The sequence below is a fragment of the Opisthocomus hoazin genome, chromosome 3 (genome assembly GCF_030867145.1).
Source record: "Opisthocomus hoazin isolate bOpiHoa1 chromosome 3, bOpiHoa1.hap1, whole genome shotgun sequence".
Lineage (NCBI taxonomy): Eukaryota > Metazoa > Chordata > Aves > Opisthocomiformes > Opisthocomidae > Opisthocomus > Opisthocomus hoazin.
In genome coordinates, this window is record NC_134416.1 from 39,110,889 (window position 1) to 39,134,538 (window position 23,650).

At 42.7% G+C, this 23,650-nt stretch overlaps 1 protein-coding gene across 2 annotated transcripts; it reads left to right on the top strand.

The window, feature by feature from the left end:
- The first annotated feature begins 3,444 nt into the window (after window positions 1–3,444).
- Window positions 3,445–18,264, top strand: LACTB2 (lactamase beta 2). Of its 2 annotated transcripts, none has more exons than XM_075416016.1 (7): window positions 3,445–3,687; window positions 4,004–4,167; window positions 5,427–5,550; window positions 7,793–7,971; window positions 12,768–12,916; window positions 14,512–14,589; window positions 17,294–18,264. In XM_075416016.1, exons 1-7 carry the CDS (start codon window positions 3,566–3,568, stop codon window positions 17,366–17,368), a joined length of 891 nt encoding a protein of 296 aa, XP_075272131.1. In that variant the 5' UTR covers window positions 3,445–3,565; the 3' UTR covers window positions 17,369–18,264. The 2 variants fall into 2 exon arrangements, with proteins under 2 accessions (XP_075272131.1, XP_075272130.1); XM_075416015.1 differs by having other exon boundaries at window positions 3,447–3,687; window positions 14,512–14,593.
- The last annotated feature ends 5,386 nt before the right edge of the window (window positions 18,265–23,650 follow it).

Below are 23,650 nucleotides of genomic sequence, written 5' to 3' on the forward strand. Positions count from 1 at the left end.
GGAAAATGATATGGCAAGAGACTGGAATATTGTCTATAGGGGGAGTATAAGTGGTGTACAAGGGGTCTCTTGCTTGCTTCAGCAGCATATCTGCACACAAAAAAGGCTTCTTTTCTTTGACTCGAGACATCCTTTCTGTCGTCTGTAGTTCATGCTTTGGTGAGTTTGGAAATAAAAAACAAATGTAATGGGTTTATATATAAAATAAGTAAAGTTCTGGTTTATCAGATAAATCAAAGAAATTGGCTTGAAGGCCTCAATATAGGGGCGGCCAGCATCAGTACAGTGGCACAGTTTCTCTCTGTGGCTTTGTGATGCCTGGCAATTAACAGTAATTGAAGTCCGTGTCCAGGAGTACATTTGTTTAATTGCTGCATAGCGTGGGCCCGCACAATGTGCTGGCAGCAAGGCTCTTGTGTGTCACAAAGCAAACTGCTTGGCTGAACGGGTGACCGCAAGGAGATGCCTACTGCTCGTGTAGCCGAAGGGTTAGCTAGCACCGCAAGTGTGCTAACAGTAGCTAAATCGGCATCCGTGAAACAGCCTAAAGGCAAGCACGCTGTCGGCCACCAGACTTTGAAGACGCCCCGCTGCTGTCTGACCAGGCAGCTGAAAGGCACCGCTTGTCCTCCGACCGTGGAGGCCAGCTGAAAATGTGGAGTTGTGTGTCGATGCTAGCGAGTGCGGCATGGCAAGGGAGGTAGCAGGGCCTCCCTCAGAGCTGCCTCCGCGCCTCGAGCCATCCTCTGCCTCGCGCTGCCCGGGAAGCCAAACGCGTCAGGGATCTGTAGCAGACTGAGCACCAGAAACGGGGGAAGGAGGCAGGGGGGAACACCAGCTCGTCATACACGGCAGGATGCAGACCTTTGTTAGTGTGTCAAAGTCTTTGATAGCTGACCTCCCAGCGTGTAGGGAATGTATCGCTTGCCCACATTACAGTTTAAGCAGACAAAAAAAATTTAAACTTTGAAGTTTTATGACAGTTCTGTTGAATCCACAGAGCTTTGCTTTTCAGTTCCATGCTATACTTTAAGTTGTTTGTATCTAAAAAGTCTTGTGGAATTTTGCTTCTCAAGATGATGTTTGGGGATTTAGCCCCTTCAGAAGGCAGTGGGAATCTATTCTGTTTGCCCATGCAACTCCAAGAAATGGCCCCAGATCACATATCAGGGTTGCAACTCTATTTTCATACAATGAAAAACCATTTAAGCGAAAAAAATGCTACCACCAGATACTTCATTGTGCTTTGTATTGCTATGATCACCTTATGAATTTACATTGATTTGTAACAGATATAGAGGATCTCATATAGGTATAAAACAATCAGATAATATTTGAAATTCTCATATTGGTAAAGTTGCCTGCAGTAGTATTACCTGCTTTAATTTCAATTGAAATTATTCTTCAGTTTCAGGAGCTACTGGAGAGAGTCCAGCGGAGGGCTACAAGGATGATGAGGGGACTGGAGCATCTCTCCTACGAGGAGAGGTTGAGGGAACTGGGCTTGTTCAGCCTGAAGAAGAGAAGGCTGAGAGGGGGCCTACAAATATCTGAAGGGTGGGTGTCAGGAGGATGGGGCCAAGCTCTTTTCAGTGGTGCCCAGTGACAGGACAAGGGGCAATGGGCACAAACTGAGGCACAGGAAGTTCCATCTGAACATGAGGAAGAACTTCTTCCCTCTGAGGGTGACGGAGCACTGGAACAGGCTGCCCAGGGAGGTTGTGGAGTCTCCTTCTCTGGAGATATTCAAGACCCGCCTGGACAAGGTCCTGTGCAGCCTGCTGTAGGTGACCCTGCTTCGGCAGGGGGGTTGGACTAGATGACCCACAGAGGTCCCTTCCAACCCCTACTATTCTGTGATTCTGTGATTCAGTGACAGGTACCTTAAGGAGAGAACAAGTCACTCTAATTTGTCTAACAATGCCAATTGAAAGGCACTAATTTTTGGTCAGGCCTCAGTACTCGGCCCAGTCTTGTTCAACTCATTCATCAATGACCTGGATAAAAGGACAAAGTGCACCCTCAGCAAGTTTGCTGACGATACAAAACTGGGAGGAGTGGTGGATACACCGGAAAGCTGTGCTGCCATTCAGCGAAACCTGGACAGGCTGGAGAGTTGGGCGCAGAGGAACCTGATGAAGCTCAACAAGGGCAAGTGCAGGGTCCTGCACCTGGGGAGGAACAACCCCATGCACCAGGACAGGCTTGGGGCAGACCTGCTGGAAAGCAGCTCTGCGGAGAGGGACCTGGGTGTCCTGGTGGATGACAAGTTGACCATGAACCAGCAGTGGCCCCTTGCTGCCAAGAAGGCCAATGGGATCCTGGGGTGCATTAAGGAGAGTGTGGCCAGCAAGTCGAGGGAGGTTCTCCTTCCCCTCTACACTGCCCTAGTGAGGCCCCATCTGGAGTACTCCGTCCAGTTCTGGGCTCCCCACTTCAAGAAGGATGAGGAGCTACTGGAGAGAGTCCAGCGAAGGGCTACGAGGATGGTGAGGGGACTGGAGAATCTGTCCTATGAGGAAAAGCTGAGGGAGCTGGGCTTGTTCAGCCTGGAGAAGAGAAGGCTGAGAGGGGACCTTATAAATGCTTATAAATATCTTAAGGGTGGGTGTCAGGAGGAAGGGGCCAGACTCTTTTCAGTAGTGCCCAGTGACAGGACAAGGGGCAACGGGCACAAACTGAAGCACAGGAAGCTCCATCTGAACATGAGGAAGAACTTCTTCCCTCTGAGGGAGACGGAGCACTGGAACAGGCTGCCCAGGGAGGTTGTGGATTCTCCTTCTCTGGAGATATTCAAGACCTGCCTGGACAAGGTCCTGTGCAGCCTGCTGTAGGTGAGCCTGCTTCGGCAGCAGGGTTGGACTAGATGATCCACAGAGATCCCTTCCAACCCTGAACATTCTGTGATTCTTTGTTTCAGAAGGGACACCACAAAGCCAAACAGGTGAATTTCATCACCTGGCAGGCTCTAGAACGAATGCTGTTTGGAAACACAGTATCAGTACTTGGATGACAGTGACAAAATTTCACAGAATCACAGAACAGCCGAGGTGGGAAGGGACCTCTGGGAACACCGGGTCCAACCCCCCTGCTCAAGCAGGGCCACCCAGAGCTGGTTACCCAGGACTGTCTCCAGGCAGCTTTTGAGTATCTCCACGGATGGAGACTCCACAACCTCTCTGAGCAACCTGTGCCAGCGCTCGGTCACCCTCACGCTGAAAAAGCGTTTCCTGACGTTCAGAGGGAACCCCCTGTGTTTCAGTGTGCGCCCAGTTTGTGCCCCTGGTCCCCTCGCAGAGGCAGTGGCCCTGTGACAGAGCCCGGCTCCTCGCCTTCATCCCGCCGAATTCCCACAGCGTTCGTTCCCAGAGGCCGATCTTCCAGCGAGGAGCCGCCTCCCTGAGGGCGGCAGCCGAGCCGCCCCGCCGCCGCTTCGCCTCAGCTCCGGGCGGAAGGGAGGGGGAACGGCGGCTTCCGCCTTCCCGCCCTCGGCCTTCGGTGTGAGGGGAGCGGAGCCGGGAAGCGGCGGCTTTGGCGTTGGCGGGGTGCTGCTGCCGCTGCCGAGATGTCGTCGCTGCTGCCGCGCATCGAGCGGCTCTCGTCGCGGGTGGTGCGGGTGCTGGGCTGCAACCCGGGGCCCATGACTCTGCAGGGCACCAACACCTACCTGGTGGGCACCGGGCCCAGGTAACGACCCAGCTTCGGGGCGGGGGAAGGGGACGGGGACGGGGCGGCGGCGCCCCGCTTGGGGCCTGTCCGCCGCCTCGGCCGGGCGGCTGTTGGGCTGAGGCGGGAAATTCCGTGAGGGAAAGCGGCTGGGTGCCTCGCCTCAGGCTTCGCCGCTGCCCGGCGGTGCTGGGCGGGAGCTCCTGCGACCTCTTTGGGAGGTGCCGTGCAAAGTTGTGTTCTTTTTTAACATTAACTGTCACGTTAGCACTTAGAATCGTCTCACAGGGGTTTTTTTCCCCCTCTCTTTTTTTTATTTTTCTGTGTCTGTGTGTAGAAGAGTCCTGATTGACACCGGGGAGCCGGCGATACCTGAATATATTGGCTGTTTAAAGCAGGCACTGTCAGAGTTCAACATCTCAATCCAAGAAATTTTAGTGACGCACTGGCATCGCGATCATACTGGTGGAGTACCTGATGTCTGCAAAAACATCCCTAATGGTAGGCCAGAGATTTGGGGTATTGTTAAAAATGTTAGGTACGCGGCAAGAAAAAAAATTTACTGAGTGCTTCTGTGCAAATCAGCTGAATTATTCTTCTGGAATATCCATATAAACTACGTGTAATTTCAGAATGCTGTTGCTGTGTGTAGAATGAGAACAATGGATGATCTGAATATTGTAGTACTACAGTTTTTATTTAATATCTGTGCATACCTTCATAGTGAATTTTTCTTACATGTGAATAGTGAGAACCTAGATTACTGTCAGCAGTTTACATGGTATTCAACAGGTGTGTGAAAAACTTGATACTGGTTCCTTTCTATATTGACAGTAATGACAACTTGACCATTATTTTCGCTTGTGTAAAAATAATAAATAACTTAATCTCTGAAAAAGAAACATGCATAACTTTGAGATTCCTTACAGCAGACCTTTAGTAATTGCTGACAAATTCAAAGGTCATGATCATTAGGGCAAAGAGAGTAGGGCAGTCTGCTGATAAATTCTGGTCTAAAAATATGCATTTCATGTTGATAAGCAGTAAGAGACATTTCTGCTTTAGTAATTGGGAATACAATAAGCATGTGGTTCTTCTTAGCATTGTTGGACTTCGTCAGAAGCTTTGTCACAGGCTTTATCGGATTTTGTAAAGTTGCCAGGTACTTACCTGCAAAGAAGCCTGGGCACCACTGAAAACAACATCAGTGTCCTTGCGAGAATTTTGGTCTTGTCAACCCATGAGCATGGCTGTAAAGACTAGCAAGGTATATAAACACCTTTCTGGGTTGCTATCCATAGCTATTCCAGCTAAGGCATTCAGATCACGCACAGTTCAGAACGATAGACGCTGAGGGAAGTTGCAGGTCAAAAAGCCTTCATTCAGTGTTTGGCAAATATTGAATGGTGCTTCTGTGAATCATAGTGCGGAACGTGAGCGCAGAAATCTTAGGGTTGTTGTAGAAACTTGGGGTTTTGGGCTCTTGATGAGTCAAGAAGGAACATTTGTAAAATATAATAGTTATTGACATTTCTGTAACTTGTGCTTTTTTTGTCTTCAGTGGCTTTCACTATTCAGTGTTTGTGGCTCTGGAAGGTTGCTTGACAAACATAAAGTTAATGCACAGAATTTCTTGTTTCTAGTTTTCTGTTCATACCGTGTAAAAATTAATAGTACTTCTTCAAAAAGTAGCCTTTCTGTGGAATTAGCTTTGTTAGTAACAAGTTCAAAATGTTGTTTACTTTGCTTTCTTTAAATAGACTCTGAATATCGCATCTGTAAGCTTCCCCGTGTCCCTCACCGTGAAGAAATAATAGAAGGAGGACATAAATATTTTTATCTTAAAGAGGGAGATGTGGTAGAGACAGAAGGAGCCACACTCAGGTAAACACCAATTTCTGCAAGTTTGCTGGATCACTTTTTCCTTCAGAATTCTGACATATGTATCCCAGCTTCTAATGACTAGGAATCCGTACATCTAATCTTTGCAACACTTACACATGTGGACTTCCTCTCATCAGCAGGGGATGTTTATATGAAGAAATTATTTTTATGAATGAGGATTATCAGGAATTAGCCTTTGGTTTTTGGCCTCAGCAGAGAAATTAAGAACATCACCCTTGAAAAATGTTTCCTCAGGAAAATCAAATAGGATTTTACATACTTTCTCATCGCTAGTAGTTATTATTAAAATTCATACTTTTGGGGAAGTTTATGGTAGTCTGGATGGATTATTTAGCATGCCTTTCTTTTTACTTTAAAAATATTTCCCAAGAAGACACTAAAACATTTAATACGTAACATTAAAGTGATAATTTTTAAACCTTTAACCAGTCAGGTCCTTGTAGGGTGCCAGTTTGGTAAGGTTTCTTCCCAGAGGGCATATTGCCTGTGTTGTGAGCATGCATGAGCCCGAAACAGAAAGCCACCGTGCCTCACACAAACACACACACAAAAGAAAGATCTGACCATTCTGTTTCCAGAGTTCTTTCATTAACAAGGCATTACCCTTCTGAGGACAAATTTTGCTTATTTTCCTCAGTTTAGATGTGAATTATATCCCACTTGTAGCATATACCAACTGGCTGATTGGAAAAAAGTGAAGAAATAAAGGATATGTTTGACCAAAAGCATTTTATTTTGTTAGTGTAAAAACAAAAAAACAAACATGGAAAGTATTATATTGAATATTGAAGACCTTTCACTACCCTAAGTGGCCCATGTGTGGACAAAAATTTAGAGATGGAAAACAGCTTGTTAAATATGAATCCAAGTAAGATGGGTGGCACATTTTGAAGGTTGGAATAATGCAGCCAAACTTTATGCTTGGTTGAAAGCACGTATTCTCACCTAGTTAGTTCTGTAAGCACTTTAAGGATACTCTTAGATCCACCGCTGGTTCCAAAATAGCAGTATCTGCATGTTCAGTTTTAGTTAGCAGCCTTCAGGTTTTCAAGGTGTGCCAGGCAGTCTTGGATTCTTTTTCTTTTGTTTTTTCCATGCTAGTGGTTAAGCTTCCTGCTAAAGTTTCATCAGGAACTGGAGGATATCGCTTCCTACAAAGGCGAGATGCAACCCATCAGCCTGACTTTCATGTTGCCTCTGCAGGACGCTGGCTCACCTGGTTTCTGCTGAACTTGGTGTTCCATAAGAGCTGGGAGTGGTGGCATCAGGTGGTGCTGTGCTTCTGACCTCCCAGCCCTGCAACTGACACGGCTGGGTGCTGTTCAGCCTTGGCTTGTTTGCTGTGCCAAGATTCTGATGAATTTCAGCAGTGATGCTGCTCTGAGTTGTGTACTTTCACTTTGAATCAGACTCAGCATGTGGCCTTCTGCTTTTCGAAAATTGCAGTGAAAGGACACTGCAGTGCAGCTCTGTAGCAGCTTAGGTTACTGAATACACACCAACTGCCCGGTCACCCTTCGCTGCGTTCTAATGCGGTACTCAGGCTGTGGCATCCTAAATCCTTACCATTCAGGTGTTTAAGGACCTGCACATAGAACAGCTTGAAGACTGTGATTCCTTGTTGTATTTGACAGCTCCGCTCCACTGTGTCATGAGGCTTTCAGGGAAAAAGAAGTTTCGTAAGACACACCTTTGTCTGGGTTGGCTCCCGAAGTTTATAGTTAATTTCTAAAAGAATTGGCAACATCATCCTTGCCCTCTTCTGCTAAGTGCCAGGCGTATGTCAAGAACTTCACATATTTCAATCCAGAAATAGTATGTCAACTGTTCTTTTTTAAAGCTTCAGAGCTTTAAAGCTTCAATAACAAATCTTTCTATAAACAAAAGCTTTTCTGTAACACAGCTTTCTGTAAAGCTTCCATAACAAATTCTACACGACTAGCCAGCTCCCTCAATGCACTTTTATTATGATGTGTCATGTAAGAAAAAGCATGTTAGAGAGGATGATCTGTGTTCTCTACATGGTATGGGAAAAGGAACTGGGATTAGACAAAATTATACGCTGTTTACATCAACATTGCAGCCTTTTTTTGGTGTATTTTTTTCTGAGTCTTGTGGGCTACTTTGTAAGTATGATTTTATCATTATTTGTTTCTGTCTTCTGAAAATGAAGCATATATGCTGTATGAAAAACTTTTTTTTGTTGCTGTTCTTTAAACAGAGTTTTATATACACCTGGACACACTGATGATCATATGGCTTTACATTTAGAAGAAGAAAATGCTGTATTTTCCGGTGACTGTATTTTAGGGGAAGGCACAACAGTAATTGAAGACCTATATGATTACATGAAAACTTTGAAAAGGTTGTTACAAATGAAACTAGATTTAATATATCCAGGTAAGTGGTTCTGTTTTTAACTGCTCTGTTTTACTATATAATTTTTAAATACCTCTTCTCAGAATTTAAGCTTCCCATGTTTAGGAGTTTCATAGGCTGTTCAGGGAAATGAATGGCTGTTCAAAAATGATCAGAACACCTCTCCTATGAGGAAAGGCTGAGAGAATTGGGGCTGTTCATAGCCTGGAGAAGAGAAGGTTCCGGGGAGACCTTATCACAGCCTTCCAGTACCTGAAGGGGGCCTACAAGAAAGCTGGAGAGGGACTTTTTACAGGGGCCTGTAGTAATAGGACAAAGGGGAATGGCTTCAAGCTGAAAGAGGGTAGATATAGATTAGCTATTAGGATGAAATTCTTTACCCATGAGCGTTGTGACACGACACTAGAACAGGTTGCCCAGAGAAGTTGTGGATGCCCTCTCACTGGGAGCATTCAAGACCAGGTTGGATGGGACTTTGAGCAACCTGGTCTAGTGGAAGGTGTCCCTTGCCCATGGCAGGGGGGTTGGAACTAGATGATCTTTCAGGTCCCTTCCAACCCAAACCATTCTATGATTCTGTTACAATCAAACACCATTACTAATGTAACAATTCAAGTTCATTACTTAATATATTGCCAGTGCTAGGCTATGACAATTTTATGGTGTGGTGCTTTGCAAGATTTGTAAATTTTTCGGTGATAGGTATCTGTCTTTCCTGAGATTTCTCCATCGGAGGGTGAATCTTGTGCTTCTGTGTGCAAAGGCCTACAGAGGTCAGAATCTTTCACTGTTGACATCATGCAGCAAATCTGGTTTTCTTATTTTACTCTATCTGGGCACCTTAATGTTACCCTGGAAGAAAAAATAATAGTTGTTCTTTTGGTCCTTTGCATCCCCACATGCACTGCCGATGTGAGTAGCCCAGTAGTGTTTCTTGAGAGAGATGCCTGTCCTTTGCAGCACAGATTAATCACAAATTCCTCTTGGAAAGCTGCAGAACCGTCAAGTGGTTGTTTTAGTTAATGACTTAGCTTAAATTGAACAAAAGCCAAGAGGCCAAACATTATGTTCTAAAAATAAGTTGCCGATTCATTCAGTCTATGACTTAGCTTTAATTTTTTTTTCCTCTATCTCCCCCAAACCTTGGTAATGCATTTACTTTTCATATAAACCAAGTGTTTGTTTGACAAGACTGGATTTTAAGAATTCATTATGTAACTAAGGTTTAAGATCCTCATTTGCTTTTTTCAGAGTGAAGTCTCAGCTTTTTCTGTTTCATCTTCTTCCACTTGTCATTCTGAGCGACTGTGTCTACATTCTCAGTTCTGTCTTCCTCCATTAACCATCTATGTTTAGCCTACATAGCCAAGTCTCTTTTGTGTTCATTCTTAAAATATGCTTCTTTTGAAGTAGATGTTCTTTAAGTGCTTTTAAGATCTAAGCATAAAAATGCTATTTAAGAAAAATATAATTATAGATGATTCCATGGATGTGGAGGTGGACATAGACAGAAATAGTGACTTGCTGATAGTTACTGACCTAAATACTGGTAAAACTAAGGATATTTTGGCCTGCAGAATCTCAATTTATTGATCAACTGAATGTTCTACTTTCTTTCTTAAATACCTACAAAACACAGTCTGTTCTTCTAATTTAATTTCTGCCTTCCAAAACCCCATATATGCCAAATTCTATTGGGTTTATCAGTTCTATCTGTTGGATTTCACTCTCTCCTTAATCATTACTTATCTAGATTACACATTCACCAAGGTTGTATATTTGTCCCATTTATCTGTAACTGTTTGCTACGCTGTGGTATGCTTATGCTGTACTTGCAATTAGGAAGCCAGTCGGATATTAAGCATTTTCAGTGATCAGCAGCTAAGTATTGAGATGATTTGGAACTAACTTTCTTGTTTTTTATCCATGCATCACAAAATGCATGCGCGATTGTGTAAAAGATGACTGTTGCCCAGTCAGAGCAATGGTTTGTACTATCGGTATGTACTACAATAAAATGGTAGCTGTAGCAGAAGATAGTTTGATTTACCAGCACATTCTAGATAAGCTCAGTACTTTGACTTTATTGCAGTTTTAGGTCTTCATAATTCTTGAACTGATACTCTGTTCCCCATCCACACTTTAGCACTCACATTGCAGCCTCAGAATTAGATTTAGAGGAGCATGGATTTTTGTAACAAACTAACTGCTGGTTAGGTGTGAGTAGCTGGATTTGCCAGTCCTTCCCCTTCCGTGTTTCTTTTTTAATTTAATGTGGAAATTACTTCAGGCAGAATGCTCGTGACAGTGTATTCACAGCCAGTATTCCATGAGAATCCTTGGGACCAGAAGAGGGCATTATAGTCAGCAGAGGGCTCCCCATCCCGTAATAATAAACGGTGCTCCGTGAGAATACAGGAAAAAATGGTACTGGAGTTAGGAATCTGTGCAAGATTTCATAAGCCCATTATTTGCTTCAATTTTATCCTTTGTGCTTTAATTTACTGTAAAGTAAGAGCATCTATATTACTTCACAGGGTGTTACGAGAGTTAAAACTTACCGTTTCTGATCATCTGGGCTATACAGAGATCAAATAATATGAAGCTGGCTGATATAAAGTCTGAATTACTGGAAAGATGGTCGTATTTTGAGAGATCTATTTCACATGCTCAGAAACATTTTACATTTATGCAGGTATTAATTTACTTGTTGCTGAAGTTAACAGTGTTGCTGTCCCCGAAAAATTATGGATGGGAATGATCCACATCTGGATTTAGTTCTAAGATTTCTGACATCATTTTAATGTCTTTATATGCGTACACAAAGGCTGTGGATCCAGTGGTGTAACGGATATGGAATGCCTTTAACTTTGCAAAATGTGGGTTCCATTCCAGGTACTGACATTGGTCTTGTAGTCTAAGTCAATTAAATCACTTGGAAGAGCAGGGACTGGTTTTAAGACTGCCTTGTGATTCCATGTGCAGGCCTTAATTCTGAATACTTTAATGTGTCTTCTGTCATCAGGGAATGCAAGAGAATGGGCAGTTACCAGTATAGTCTCTGCTCTGTACATCTTGGTGTGTTTTTTCTAAATTTAAACTTTTATTTTTATAAATGGTAACATACTTACTAGAGATACTGTTATATTTGTAACTTATTTTGTAAGGAACAATAGCTTCAGATTAAATATATTTCAAATCACTAAATATATGTGCATATGACAGTGTAGTTTTATATTTGGATGTTATAGATCTTTTATTTATAATATTATCTTTACACAAGGTAAGCTTCAGTGTATATTTAGTAATTTCAGATCTGCTGGAGTGACTGTATAAGTTGAGATATCCATAAATATTTTGTCTTTCTGAAGGATAGATTCCTTTGACACTTTTTTATTTCACAGGTATTGAAAACATGAAAAATTAGTTGCTCTTTTTCTATAAGCTCCCTGTCCTCAGGCAAAATAAGCTTTAATTTAAAGAGCCTTAAAACTAAAAACCCACTTAGTCGGTTAACCCAGAAGTACAAGTAGAGAGTATGATGATTTTTTTTAAATAGTCAGAGAACCTTGAAAGAAACTGTCTGATTTGGATGATACCCAATAACTTCTAAAAGAAAGCTATGTTTTTTTACAGTAGTTTCTATTCTACTGATTTTATAAATTATTTGGAGTTTAGACTGGCAGAGCTGGAAGTTGCTGCTGCTGCTTCAGGTGAGGTATACAGGCAAAGAAATAGGAAACCTTGCTATAAAAAGCATGTGATGAGTATTCATGCAAGTAAATTTCTCTGTAGGTAAAACATTAAGTTTAATTTCTCGGCATGTAATTCTCATGTCTGAAAAATATTTTCATTTCATCTGTCATTTTAGTGTATCATGAGGCAGTATTTGATTTTCCACAAAAGTTAGTGCTTTACTAATTAAGCCTTTTTCTAATTTGATTCAAAGACCTTTCGGTAAGTTGAACATTTCTGATGTGCCACAATAAGTCCAGGAAAAACCATGTGTGTTTTGTGTATTAACCAGCCAGGCATGAAATGATCCACATAGAGCCTTTCTTGTGTATTGCTTGTTCCTGGCCTGATGCATTCCGATTGCCTCACTGATTTGTCTTCTGTTAATTTTTTTTAACATACTTACGAAAGTATGTTCTTAAGGGAATAAAGTACAGTGTGTGAGTCAGTTTTAAAGATCTGTCCTGGAAAATTTATCTGTCAGAATTAAAGATGTTGCTTCTCTCGCCGCTGTTTGCTGGATAGCCCCACAATGGGACAGTGGTACATGAGTCCTTTGCCTCAGCCACTGCTGTTCAAAGACCGGTATCAGTTTAAATCATCAGTATCCTTTGGGGAGAGTGAGACAGGCAGACAGGGGTAGTATAATAATCTGAATCTCATCTCTAAAATCTCTTCAGCAGTGAACTCCTTTCCTTGTTTCTTTTAATAGCCTCAAGTAGTCTTCCCTTGCTTTCCTTACTACATCTGAAGTATTTCCATTCCCTATTCAGACTTTTCAGATCCTGATTCTTCCTTTCCATCTCGGTGCTTTTCAGTTGCAGACTTTAATGCAGACATTTTTAATTTGGCTTATGTAGATGCAAAAAAAAAAATCCCCACCCCAAACCAAAAAAAACATGCAAAGAGTGTCTTACAATTTAACATCAAGGATACTCTGACAGGGTGGTACATAGAGGTGCTGCTCCCTTCTTACAACTTTTAAGTCTACCGGAGTTTACGTAAGAATGATTCAATTCTTCAGTAGCATACTCAACTACAAACTGAAGTAATAGTGCTCTGGTATGTGTGTTTTGATTTAGGTCATGGCCCAGTAGTGCGTGATGCAAATGCAAGAATCCAAGGCTACATTTCTCACCGAACTGCACGTGAACAGCAAATTCTAGATGTTTTCCAGAAGAATGCTGGAAAATCATATACATCCGCAGAGCTTGTAAAGATAGTATATAAGGTAATTGTTGATTGAAAGTTTTTAGATCAAACTAAAGAAAATTGAGGTTATGTTCATAAAATTGCATGTTAGCAGTTTAAGTATTTGAGTGAAGACCATGGTGGCTGTTTAAAAGATGAAAAAAAAAGATTTCTGCTTGTTCAGAATTCATATATGACTGTGCTTTTAAATTGTATTGTTTAAGCACTTCATTGGAATGGGGCCCAGATGATTCTTACGGAGTTCTTATGTCATTATCTAGATGGTCCTGAGCACAGTTGCATGGGACCAAGCAAAAATAAAGTCGTAGTGCTTGGTTCTAAGTGAAAAGGGTGAGATGACTGTTACTTGTTGATTTGTCAAAGTGTGTTTGAAGTCTTGTGAAAGATTGGTTAAAACTTCTGGTTCCTGATTTATCAGTCTGCAGGAGGGTGCAGGTTAGCTGCAGTTCCACAGAGCTGGATATTGCGCTCAGAAGTTGCATAGCTTGCGGGCGTCATTAGACAGGCATGAGAGTACTTTTTCACTCCTCCGTCATTCGTTATGTAACCTCAGTAATTTGTACATGTAGTATGGCAGTCACCCCTCCTAGCAAGCAGAGATACACCATTTGCTTCGGAGGAAGAGGGCAAAGTTGCCAGTGGCTGTGGTTTGTGAACAGGTCTGTAACAGCTTCACTACTCATTTTTCATGGTTCTGTTGATCCTCAGTTTCCGAAAGAATGACTGCTTCACATTGAACATTTTGTGATGCTGATGTACCATTACCTGTGGCTGTTCAGCGCCTGCAGTTTTCCTGCCTGAGCAGCTACAGGTTTTAAGTGTACAGCCTTTCACATGTTTCTGTAAATCACAAACCACTTGTCCTGTCACTATATGATAAGAATTTTTTCAGTACTGCTAAAGCTTTCATCTTAAAAAACCCAGTGTAATACTCAGAGCTTTTTAAAGATTCACAGTTTATTGAATTGTGAACTAATGAATAGTTTTGTCATGAATTTTCGTGCCAGTCTTGTATTGTTTGGAGAAAAATTTTTAATTTTCAAAAAGAAGGCTTTACTTTTAGGGTGATAGGTCTGAAGAGGAGGATTTTGAGAAATGTTACTCTTTTTTACCTAATGAGCATGGGAAAATTTTAAGAGACGTTTTGTCATCCTGAAGCTGTTGTATTTTTAAATTGTTTACTCATTTACAGATACTAATTGTTAAATGGTATTTAAACCCATGCAAATATTGTCACGGAACAGAACCGATAGGTATCTGTGGAGAAATACATCTTTAAATTTGTCTTTAAGAATGCTCAGCTGCACTGACAAGCCAGTGCCGACCAAGGTCAGAAGAGCACAGTCTTCTTAATGTTGGCCAAAGTTTGCATAATACAAATGTATAGCGCAGAAAATGAGCACAGTAAACAAAAATGTGTTATTACGCTACTAGTTTAACTGGTGTAAAATTGATTTACTCGTTTCAATTTGTTGTCGTTATATAGCTAACTGAATGTTAAACAGCAATTCAGAAGAGGAAAATCTGTGTTAATAAACCATTAGTTCTGTATATTAAAAAAACAATTGGGAGATATTTAAACAAATACAAAATTCGTTTTTGTGGTACCATTAGGAGATCCCGGAAAATTTACTTGCAGCAGCAGAAAATAACCTACTAGTCCACTTGAAGAAGTTGGAAAAAGATGGAAGAGTGTGTAAGTTGTGGATGGGGGGGTGGAAGGAGGATCATTTTCATTTTGATTTTCCATGTACTGTTTGTTTCTCGTTATGTTTCAGTGCATTGTCTCCTAGGGGAAAAAAAAAATGCAATTAGTTGTCCTTCAGGCTGTCCTTCAGGCAATCTGAAGTAGGATTATATACAAAAAGCCTATGGTTATACAGTATTTCCAAACTTTTAGGAAATATTTTATAAAGTATTATCAACATGCTTAGGGCACAGATTACTGCAATGCGTATATCTTTAAATTTTGATTTAAAACATACCATGGCATATATTCGTAATGCTAGTGTTTATACCTTTGTGTGTTTTCTGAAATTCAGACCTAAATATGCATGTCCATAGCATTTTATGGGATTACATTTTACGTTTCTGCCTTTCCTAAATGTGTATTGTTGTAGGTATGTGTTCTAGAGACGGTTGCAGTCCCGCAGCGTAAATTTTCACAATTACTGATTAGTACAGTACTTCAGTAGAGCAACTATATTTAGTTTACCGTCTTTACATTTTGCCTTTACTTTTAGTGAACAAGGTGGGGTATTCTATTTCTATAATGGCATGCGCATTTGGAAATGTTATTCAGCCAGAAGCTAAGGAAAATATTTCTTTCTGTACATTACATAACTCCACCCAGGACTGTCTACTTAGAAGTAAATAATTACCTGAATATTTAAAACTGTTTCAAATTGTCAGCATTTACCAACCTGAATAACAACAGGAAATTATCGTATTTTTTCCAAGTTAGACTTTCTGTTTATTTTAACGATAAATCAGCTACTAGGTACTAATTGTTTGAACAATCGAGACTTCATTTTTGTAATTTGAAGAAAATAGACCAGAGTCACGTGGATACAGTCGTTACTGAAGTGCAGAAAATTATGTCTTTAAGCATATTTTGTGCAGAATGCCATGGGAGCTTACCAACATGATACTTAGTGCACCAGCTTTTACATGTGATTTCAGTTCTGGGTTATTAACATGCATTATTGACCTACACATTTCTGCAGTTTGGCTCCACAAGATACTTCTGGGGTATCATATGCTGCTGACTGTTTATCCCTTCCTTTCACTGCTGAAGTAGCTCAAGCAACAGCATTTTCTGTTGAGATGAAGTAGTGGATAAATTAACTTTCTCTTTAAAGACAGACTTGCAGTCTTCCCTGCAGAAGACTGTGTGTATGCATCTTGAATGTCCAGGAATTAATTTGTCTGAGTAAGCTAGTGACTTTCATCTCTTAAGCCAGGTTTTTTTGTTTGATTTTTTTTTTTTTCCCAAAACACACTTTTCATGCTTACTGGACAAAAATAGCTCAGCTTTCCTCAGAAATTACCTTTGAATTTTGAAGAGACAGCAGATACGGAGCTTCAGTCAGATGTCTGTTCACAAAGTAGCAAGTGCTTGAAATTATTAGAAAGCTTAAATAACCACAGGAGATACTAATCAGAATTGTTGCGACTCTTCTGCTTCGGTTGGAGGTCCTTGAGTCAGCTGTGTGCTCCTACTTTCCACGAAGCACAAGGAGTGCCCTTTAAAGTTTTCTGGTTTGTTTTGTTGTTTGATCTTCAGTTTGTGCTCACAGAGCAGGAGGAAAGTAGTCTCATCAGAATAGTTGGGGTTATGCTATGCTGATCTCTGCAGTGTGGAAATGGCTACTAAATTTTTAAATGCAAGCTTAGATCCAGATCTATGATAAACACTTAACATCATGTGACCTTTGTCAGTTTTTCAGTTCAAGCTGAGGACATCTGTTATGGAAAATTGATTAAGTTGGTTCTGAGCATGTAGCATACAAATGCTTGCCTACTCGTGTTACCCTTTCATTTGGCTTTGATATGATGTCCTTTCCACGTAGTCTGAGTTGCAGTATTTCAAGTTTTGTTCTCATTATGGAAGACTTGAGTTGCAGTCATAACACTGTCTGCTTAATTTTCACAAAATATTTTTCCAAAGAAACGTGTTGTCAGTATCTGTAATGAATGTGACAGGCGTATGACAATGTTACAAGAGAGCTACTCCATGCAAATTACAGCCATATGCTGTCTGCTGCAGTCATTAATTCACCACTTCATTCCAGGGATTGCAGTTTATGTTGGTACGTAACTTTTGTAACTTCAGTTAGAAGTGATTTTGCCTTTACAGATTTGCTTTTCTCACTTTAAACAGAAAAATAATGTCTTGTATACAGAAGCATGGCACAACATGCGCATGTGAGCTTTCTCCCATGTTTGGATCTAAATAGCTTGGTCATTGTTTTGCATTTTTATAAGACAGCTGATGAAGAGATAAAAATAATTTGACTGTTCTTAATTTAGCAGCACAGATTGTTTTCTCTAGAGTTCATAAATTTCAGAAAACGCAACAAGTGCTCTGCCTCCTCAAATTTCTTAATATATAGAAATTTTGATATTCTGAACTTCAAAGAAGTGTAGGATTATTAAACCCTTTTTTTGTTAATCGTTCTTTATATTGCTAGCTAACATTGTGAAACAGTTAATGTTTATCACCTTCCATTAAAAGTCAGCACTTCCTAAATGAAATAATTCCAGTAGTTTTAATAAAAAAATTACATGTACAGGCATACGTATGCATGTATAGGTTAAGTTTGAGACAGTCTAATGTTTATGTATAGCATCTAAGTGTTAGTTTGTGACTAATTTGGTGTTCTGTTCTTAACAGTACGTGAGGCATCTCCCAACTTCAGGTGGAGAAACAATTTATAAGTTACGCAAGATTGCTCAAGAATATTTTTAATCTGCACAGTTGCTGCATGAAGAAATATTAATGATAAGCTCAGACAACATGTAAAATAAAAACTAATTCTTCTTGCTTTTTTGTAAAAAAAACAGTAACACTATTTTAAAGCAATGTCACAGTCAGTTAACTCATCTTTTTCATATTCTACTTTATGGGAACTTAAAAAATAACCTGATAGGTACTGAATTAATAAAATGGAATGAGTGTGAAGAAATCAATGTTACCTCTGTTATAAAACACCCAGCTGCAATAGCAAGGTCTTACAAACTTAATATTGCAATTTTATAAAGCAATATTATAAACTTCGTAAATCAGATACATTAAAAAATCTCTAGTAGAAAGAATAGAAAAGACGTTATTCTAAACCTGTTTTAATTTGCTTGTACTTTTCAAAAAGTGATTTTCTAGTAAATTGTACATTCTAAAAACTGAGTTATTTTTGTTAACAGATGTAAATACTGGCGTTTATGTTCCTTTTTAAATCTAGCTGCCTTTGCACGTCTTTGCTGGTTGCTCAGTGCAATGGGTTTTAACAAACGCTGCAAGTAATTCCAGACTTCTCTGTCTTCTGGTGGAAACACCATTTCTATGGAATTCATTCAAAGGATTCATTAATTTTAACTAATCAGTATCAAAAAATGCACCGAGTTGGAGCGGGGTCGTAAATTCTGTATCTTATAAGATTCTGCAAGAATATGATTAAAAAGATGTACAAAATGAGAAATGTATTGCACACCATATGAAGTTAAGTTTGTCTATCACTTCATAACTAACAAGCATCAAGTTTTTCTGTTAAATCCATTTAAACTACAAATATTTTAACTAAAGGTTGTATTTGGTTGTAAGATACTGTATAGTGTATTAAAATACAATGTTTGAAGATTAAACTGCAAGTTCAGTTCTCTGTGTAGCTTAAACTTTCAGAATGGTGTGTAAATATTTGCATTGCTTTGTGTATTCAAAGTGTGTGAAGTTTTTATGATTTCTGCACTTCTTTTAATGCTGGCACAAGCTCAAAAAAAAAAATCAGATAGGAGATGTTTGAAACTACCAAAGACAAATATATGTCCTTGAAAATCCTTGAAAACCTTTCCCCGTTCAATCCTTCATTTGTGACACATGCATATGTTTGGGTATTTAAGGCATGTCTTAATAACTATCATTATTTTATGAAGTTGATGGCATTTGTTCTGATCAACTGAGCCAAATCCAGTGCAAGAAAACTCCCAGGAACAGCAATCCAAAACTGAAACTGTATTCTGAAGTAGTAACCAGACCCCTGAAAAGGGGAAATAACAACTTTCTGCTCTACGAAGTGATGCTTTTTGCAAATTTCATTGGTCTGATTTTTGGCCACATCGTGACTCCCTTAACTTTCTGCCCAGTGCCATTTTGGGGTCATCTTCAGGTCTCCTAGTTTTATTTCCTTTTATATTTTCTGTTCATTTGCATTTTTTGCATTTCAGCCACTTTTTTTTTCCCCTCCTCCCACAAACCTTATTTCTTTCAATTCCTTTTGGATTGTTTCTCTCTTCATAATTACTCAGAAGCTTTCACATGGAGTTCTTGCCATTAATAATTATTGTTTTCCTGTAGCTATTTCATGAATTTATAGTTACCTTTTCCATTATTAGGAATGAAAAGGAAATTTTCACTGTTTTCTTTTCTAAAACTTAATTCACAAGCTCTGGATGATGTAGTTTTGCTTCGGGAAAACAGAAGGATCAGTGCAGTGGCACAATCTTCTGTCCTGAGGTCTGAGAACCTATGCCAGCAGGCTAGAGCGGACAGCAGGAAGCTGGTATGAAGAGGTGATGTCTCATTACCTTGCTGAGCCAAAGAAGAGATCTACTGGCAGGCAAAATGTCACTGAACCATTTTCCTCTGGTGTAAGATGCTTCATTTTTAAATACACGCAAATTGCTTTAGAAGTCAGTTAAAGTGTTGCTGGAATTTGCAGGCAGCGAAGAAAGTGAGAGGATGCAAATCAGAGAGTTCCGTGTTCCATGCTGTGCTGCAGCAAACGCCTGACATTCTCAGAAATGGGAAATTGCAGTTTAACCACACTTGTCATTATTGAGCATGGATGGTGTCTCGGGAATATTAAAAGCAGAGATGGCACTGTCGCTGACATGTATAGACAACTCACCTCAGCTATGATATGTTGTAGAAGTCTGAAGACTCCTTGTTGATTCTAAGATTAGAAGTCAGGAGTGCTTGTTTATTTAAAAATAGAGTGGTAATGTAAGCTATGTGCCATGTATGTATAAAAACGGGGATTAGCCTGTTTACATGCCTTATATTGAACACATTCATCTGTGCAGAATGCATTAAAAGTTAAGAATAAAAACAGGAGAAGGGGCAGGTTCTGTCTCATCAAGCTAGAAGGGCAAATGGCATTCGACGCATTAACTCTGAACAGCTGGAAGAAGCACAAGTTGTGTTTCCAGCCTTCCTGCAAGCTGATTTTAAGATCCTGCCCTGAGAGGCAGCATCATTTATCAGGTTTGAGACCTAGAAGTTCGATGGTGGTTATAACCTTTTGAGGGTTTGCTATTCTGTTTCTTGCTAACTCGCTTTTTTGTATTTCGTTTAATATGTCGTTCGTGGGTATATCTTTAAACGTGGTTGATGACGAGTAAATTCGGGAGAGGTTCCCAAGCAGGAAGAGCACTGTTCGGTTCGTGCTGTCACTGCGGGTGCAGTCATTGTTGTGGGTTTGCGTGGCAAGGTTTTGGTAGCGGGGGGGCGGGGCTACAGGGGTGGCTTCTGTGAGAGCTGCGAGAAGCTTCCCCCATGTCTGATAAAGCTAGTGCCAGCTGGCTCTAAGATGGACCCACCACTGGCCAAGGTCAAGCCCATCAGCGATGGTGGTAGCGCCTCTGTGATAACATAGTTAAGAAGGGGAAGAAAAAAACTGTGGTGAGACAGCAGCTGAGAGAGAGGAGTGAGATGATGTAAGAGAAAACAACTCTGCAGACACCAAGGTCAGTGAAGAAGGAGGGGGCAGGAGGCGCTCGAGATGCCGGAGCAGAGAGTCTTCCCTTGCAGCTCGTGATGAAGACCATGGTGAGGCAGGTTGTCCCCCTGCAGCCCATGGAGGTCCACGGTGGAGCAAAGATCCACCTGCAGCCCGTGGAAGGGACCCCATGCCGAAGCAGGTGGATGCCTGAAGGAGGCTGTGACCCCATGGGGAGCCCACGCTGGAGCAGGCTCCTGCCAGGACCTGCGGACCCGTGGAGAGAGGAGCCCATGCTGGCGCAAGTTTGCTGGCAGCACTTGTGACCCTGTGGGGGACCCACGCTGGAGCAGCCTGTTCCTGAAGGACTGCACCCTGTGGGAAGGGACCCACGCTGGGGCAGTTCATGAGAGCTGCAGCCTGTGGGAAGGACTCACATTGGAGAAGTTCATGGAGAACTGTCTCCTGTGTGAAGGACCCCACGCTGGAGCAGGGGCAGAGTGTGAGGAGTCCTCCCCCTGAGGAGGAAAGAGCGGCAGAGACAACGTGTGATGAACTGACCGTAACCCCCATTCCCTGTCCCCCTGCACCACTCGGGGGGAGGAGGGAGAGAAACGGGAGTGAAGTTGAGCCTGGGAAGAAGGGAGGGGTGGGGGGAAGATGTTTGAAGATCTGGTTTTATTTCTCACTCTCCTACTCTGATTTGATTGGTGATGAATTAAGCTCCCTTTTCTCCCCAAGTTCAGTCTGTTTTGTCCCTGACGGTAATTGGTGAGTGATCTCTCCCTGTCCTTGTCTCGACACTGGAGCCTTTCATCATATCTCTTCTCCCCTGTCCAGCTGAGGAGGGGGAGTGATGACAATGTGAAGAGAGTGGAATAATTGTGAAGAATTATTTTGTTGTAATTGTGGTGAAGGGACAAGGGATGGATTGTGTGTAAATTGTCCACTTCTGCTTGGTGTTGTGATGATGTTATTTTGATTTTGGTGTGGGGAATTCTTTTTTTTTTGGTTAATGTGTCTGAAGTTTGTGAAGATGTTGTGATGAATGTGGATTTCAATGATAATTCTTAAATACGTGATTCACAGATGCGAGGAGTGGAAGACCCCTAACGTGGAACCCATGACCCTGAGATGAAGAGTCTCGTGTTCTACTGCCTGAGCTAGCCAGGCAGCAATATCTTGCCACAGTGGGGCAGCCCAGATGGGTTTGCCTCTGCGCTGCCAGTTGCTCTTCTTCCATTGTTGTAGCCACCCCCACAGGGCATTTGCCACTATCCAGGAGTCGGTGTAAAGATAGAGCACTGGCCACCTTTCTCAATCAGCAATGTCTAAAGCCAGCTGGATGGCTTTCACCTCTGTAAACTGGCTCGATTCACCTTCTCCTTCAGCGGCTTCAGCAACTCGGCATGTAGGGCTCCATGCAGCAGCCTTCCACCTCCGCTGCTTCCCCGCAACGCGACAGGCCCCATCCGTGGACAGGGCATACTGCTTCTCATTTGCTGGTAGTTTATTATGTGGTGGAGCCTCTTCAGCATGCATCGCCTCCTTCGTTTTCCACTGAGTCCTCCCCAGTCTCACCACCTGGAACCATGTATTGGGTTTGCGGGGCAAGGTTTGGGCAGCGGGGGAGGGCACAGGGGTGGCTTCTGTGAGAAGATGCCAGAAGCTTCCCCTGTTTCAGACTGTCAGGAACTTCCCTCCTAAGCGACGCGATCATTTTGAAGCCAGTATTTCCAGGCATCTGGAAAGAAACCTGGAAACACAGACCAGCGGCCCATTGGCAAGGAGCGGACTGAGGGCTGACAGCGTCCCGTGTTTCAGATCATCGCGCTTTGCCGAAAGGGCCAGAAGGAGCACGCGGCAGAAGAGGGAACTCCAGTGGAAGGAAGGTGTGGGAACTGTTCGTATGAGGCAGCAGGGTGCCTTGTTTTCCATTCCGGTGTAGCCATTCACACTATCGTCAGGACAGAAACAAAACCAATCACAGAATCATTAAGGTTGGAAAAGACCTCTAAGATCATCAAGTCCAACCAAAACCAAGTTGCAGCCGAGGAGCTCTGCACCCGTATGAGAGGACTCGCAGCCGGACACGCAAGGCACTTGCTGATGACAGCTTGAGGAAAGGATGTCTGGTCCCGGTTAGGTCCTGTTTGTTATGTTCTGTGGAGATGAGGTGACCTGATTTCTTTCAAGGCTGAGGCGGGAAATAGATGGAAGACTACACTGCAAAAAGGATTCTACTTCACAGAATCACAGAATGTTCGGGGTTGGAAGGGATCTCTGTGGGTCATCTAGTCCAACCCCCCTGCCGAAGCAGGGTCACCTACAGCAGGCTGCACAGGACCTTGTCCAGGCAGGTCTTGAATATCTCCAGAGAAGGAGACTCCACAACCTCCCTGGGCAGCCTGTTCCAGTGCTCCGTCACCTTCAGAGGGAAGAAGTTCTTCCTCATGTTCAGAAGGAACTTCCTGTGCTTCAATTTGTGCCCGTTGCCCCTTGTCCTGTCGCTGGGCACCACTGAAAAGAGCTTGGCCCCATCCTCCTGACATCCACCCTTCAGATATTTGTAAGCATTTATAAGGTCCCCTCGCAGCCTTCTCTTCTTCAGGCTGAACAAGCCCAGCTCCCTCAGCCTCTCCTCGTAGGAGAGATGCTCCAGTCCCCTCATCATCCTTGTAGCCCTCCACTGGACTCTCTCCAGCAGCTCCTCATCTCTCTTGAAGTGGGGAGCCCAGAACTGGACGCAGTACTCCAGATGGACACAGTACTTTTCGAGCTGTTTCTCCTCCGTGTGTCCATCGGGGAGTATCACTCAGCCAGAAGCTTTCTTAAATGAACGCAGCACGGGTTTCAGGGGGTTCGAGGGACGGCTGGGCCTGGCAGTTTCCTGCCTCGGTGTTGGTCCCTCGGCCCTCCTCGCTCACCGGTTTGAGCCCGCTCAAGGCCTCCTGTGCTCGGGCTGGGTTCCCGTGCCCAGCCAGCCCCCGTTTCCACGGCCCTTCCTCCCGCGCTGCCCGGCCGGCTCCTCTCCCCTCCCGCTTTCCCGCCGCGGGGTTCCCCGTTCCGGGTAACGGGTGCAGTCACACCGTTGCGGTGCCATGACGGCGCGGGGTGGGCAGGAGCCCGGGGACGCCCGTACCCCGCGGTTCGCACCACCGTGACGAACCGGGTGCCCCGCTTCGGCTGGCGGCAGCGCAGCTCAGCCGGAGCCGCGCGGGGAGCTGGCGACAAACGGACGGCGAACCGGGATGGCGGGGGGGGGGGCGTTGCCGGGGGCGGCCGAGTCTGGCCCACACCGCAGCGACCTCGGCGGGGCC

Bases quoted from the DNA above. Each gene is read 5' to 3' on its own strand.
- LACTB2 (XM_075416016.1), top strand. From the start codon at position 3,566: ATGTCGTCGCTGCTGCCGCGCATCGAGCGGCTCTCGTCGCGGGTGGTG. The intron at 4,168-5,426 runs GTAGGCCAGAGA...TTCTTTAAATAG, and splicing joins CTGCAAAAACATCCCTAATG to ACTCTGAATATCGCATCTGT. The intron at 14,590-17,293 runs GTGTGTAAGTTG...TGTTCTTAACAG, and splicing joins AGTTGGAAAAAGATGGAAGA to TACGTGAGGCATCTCCCAAC.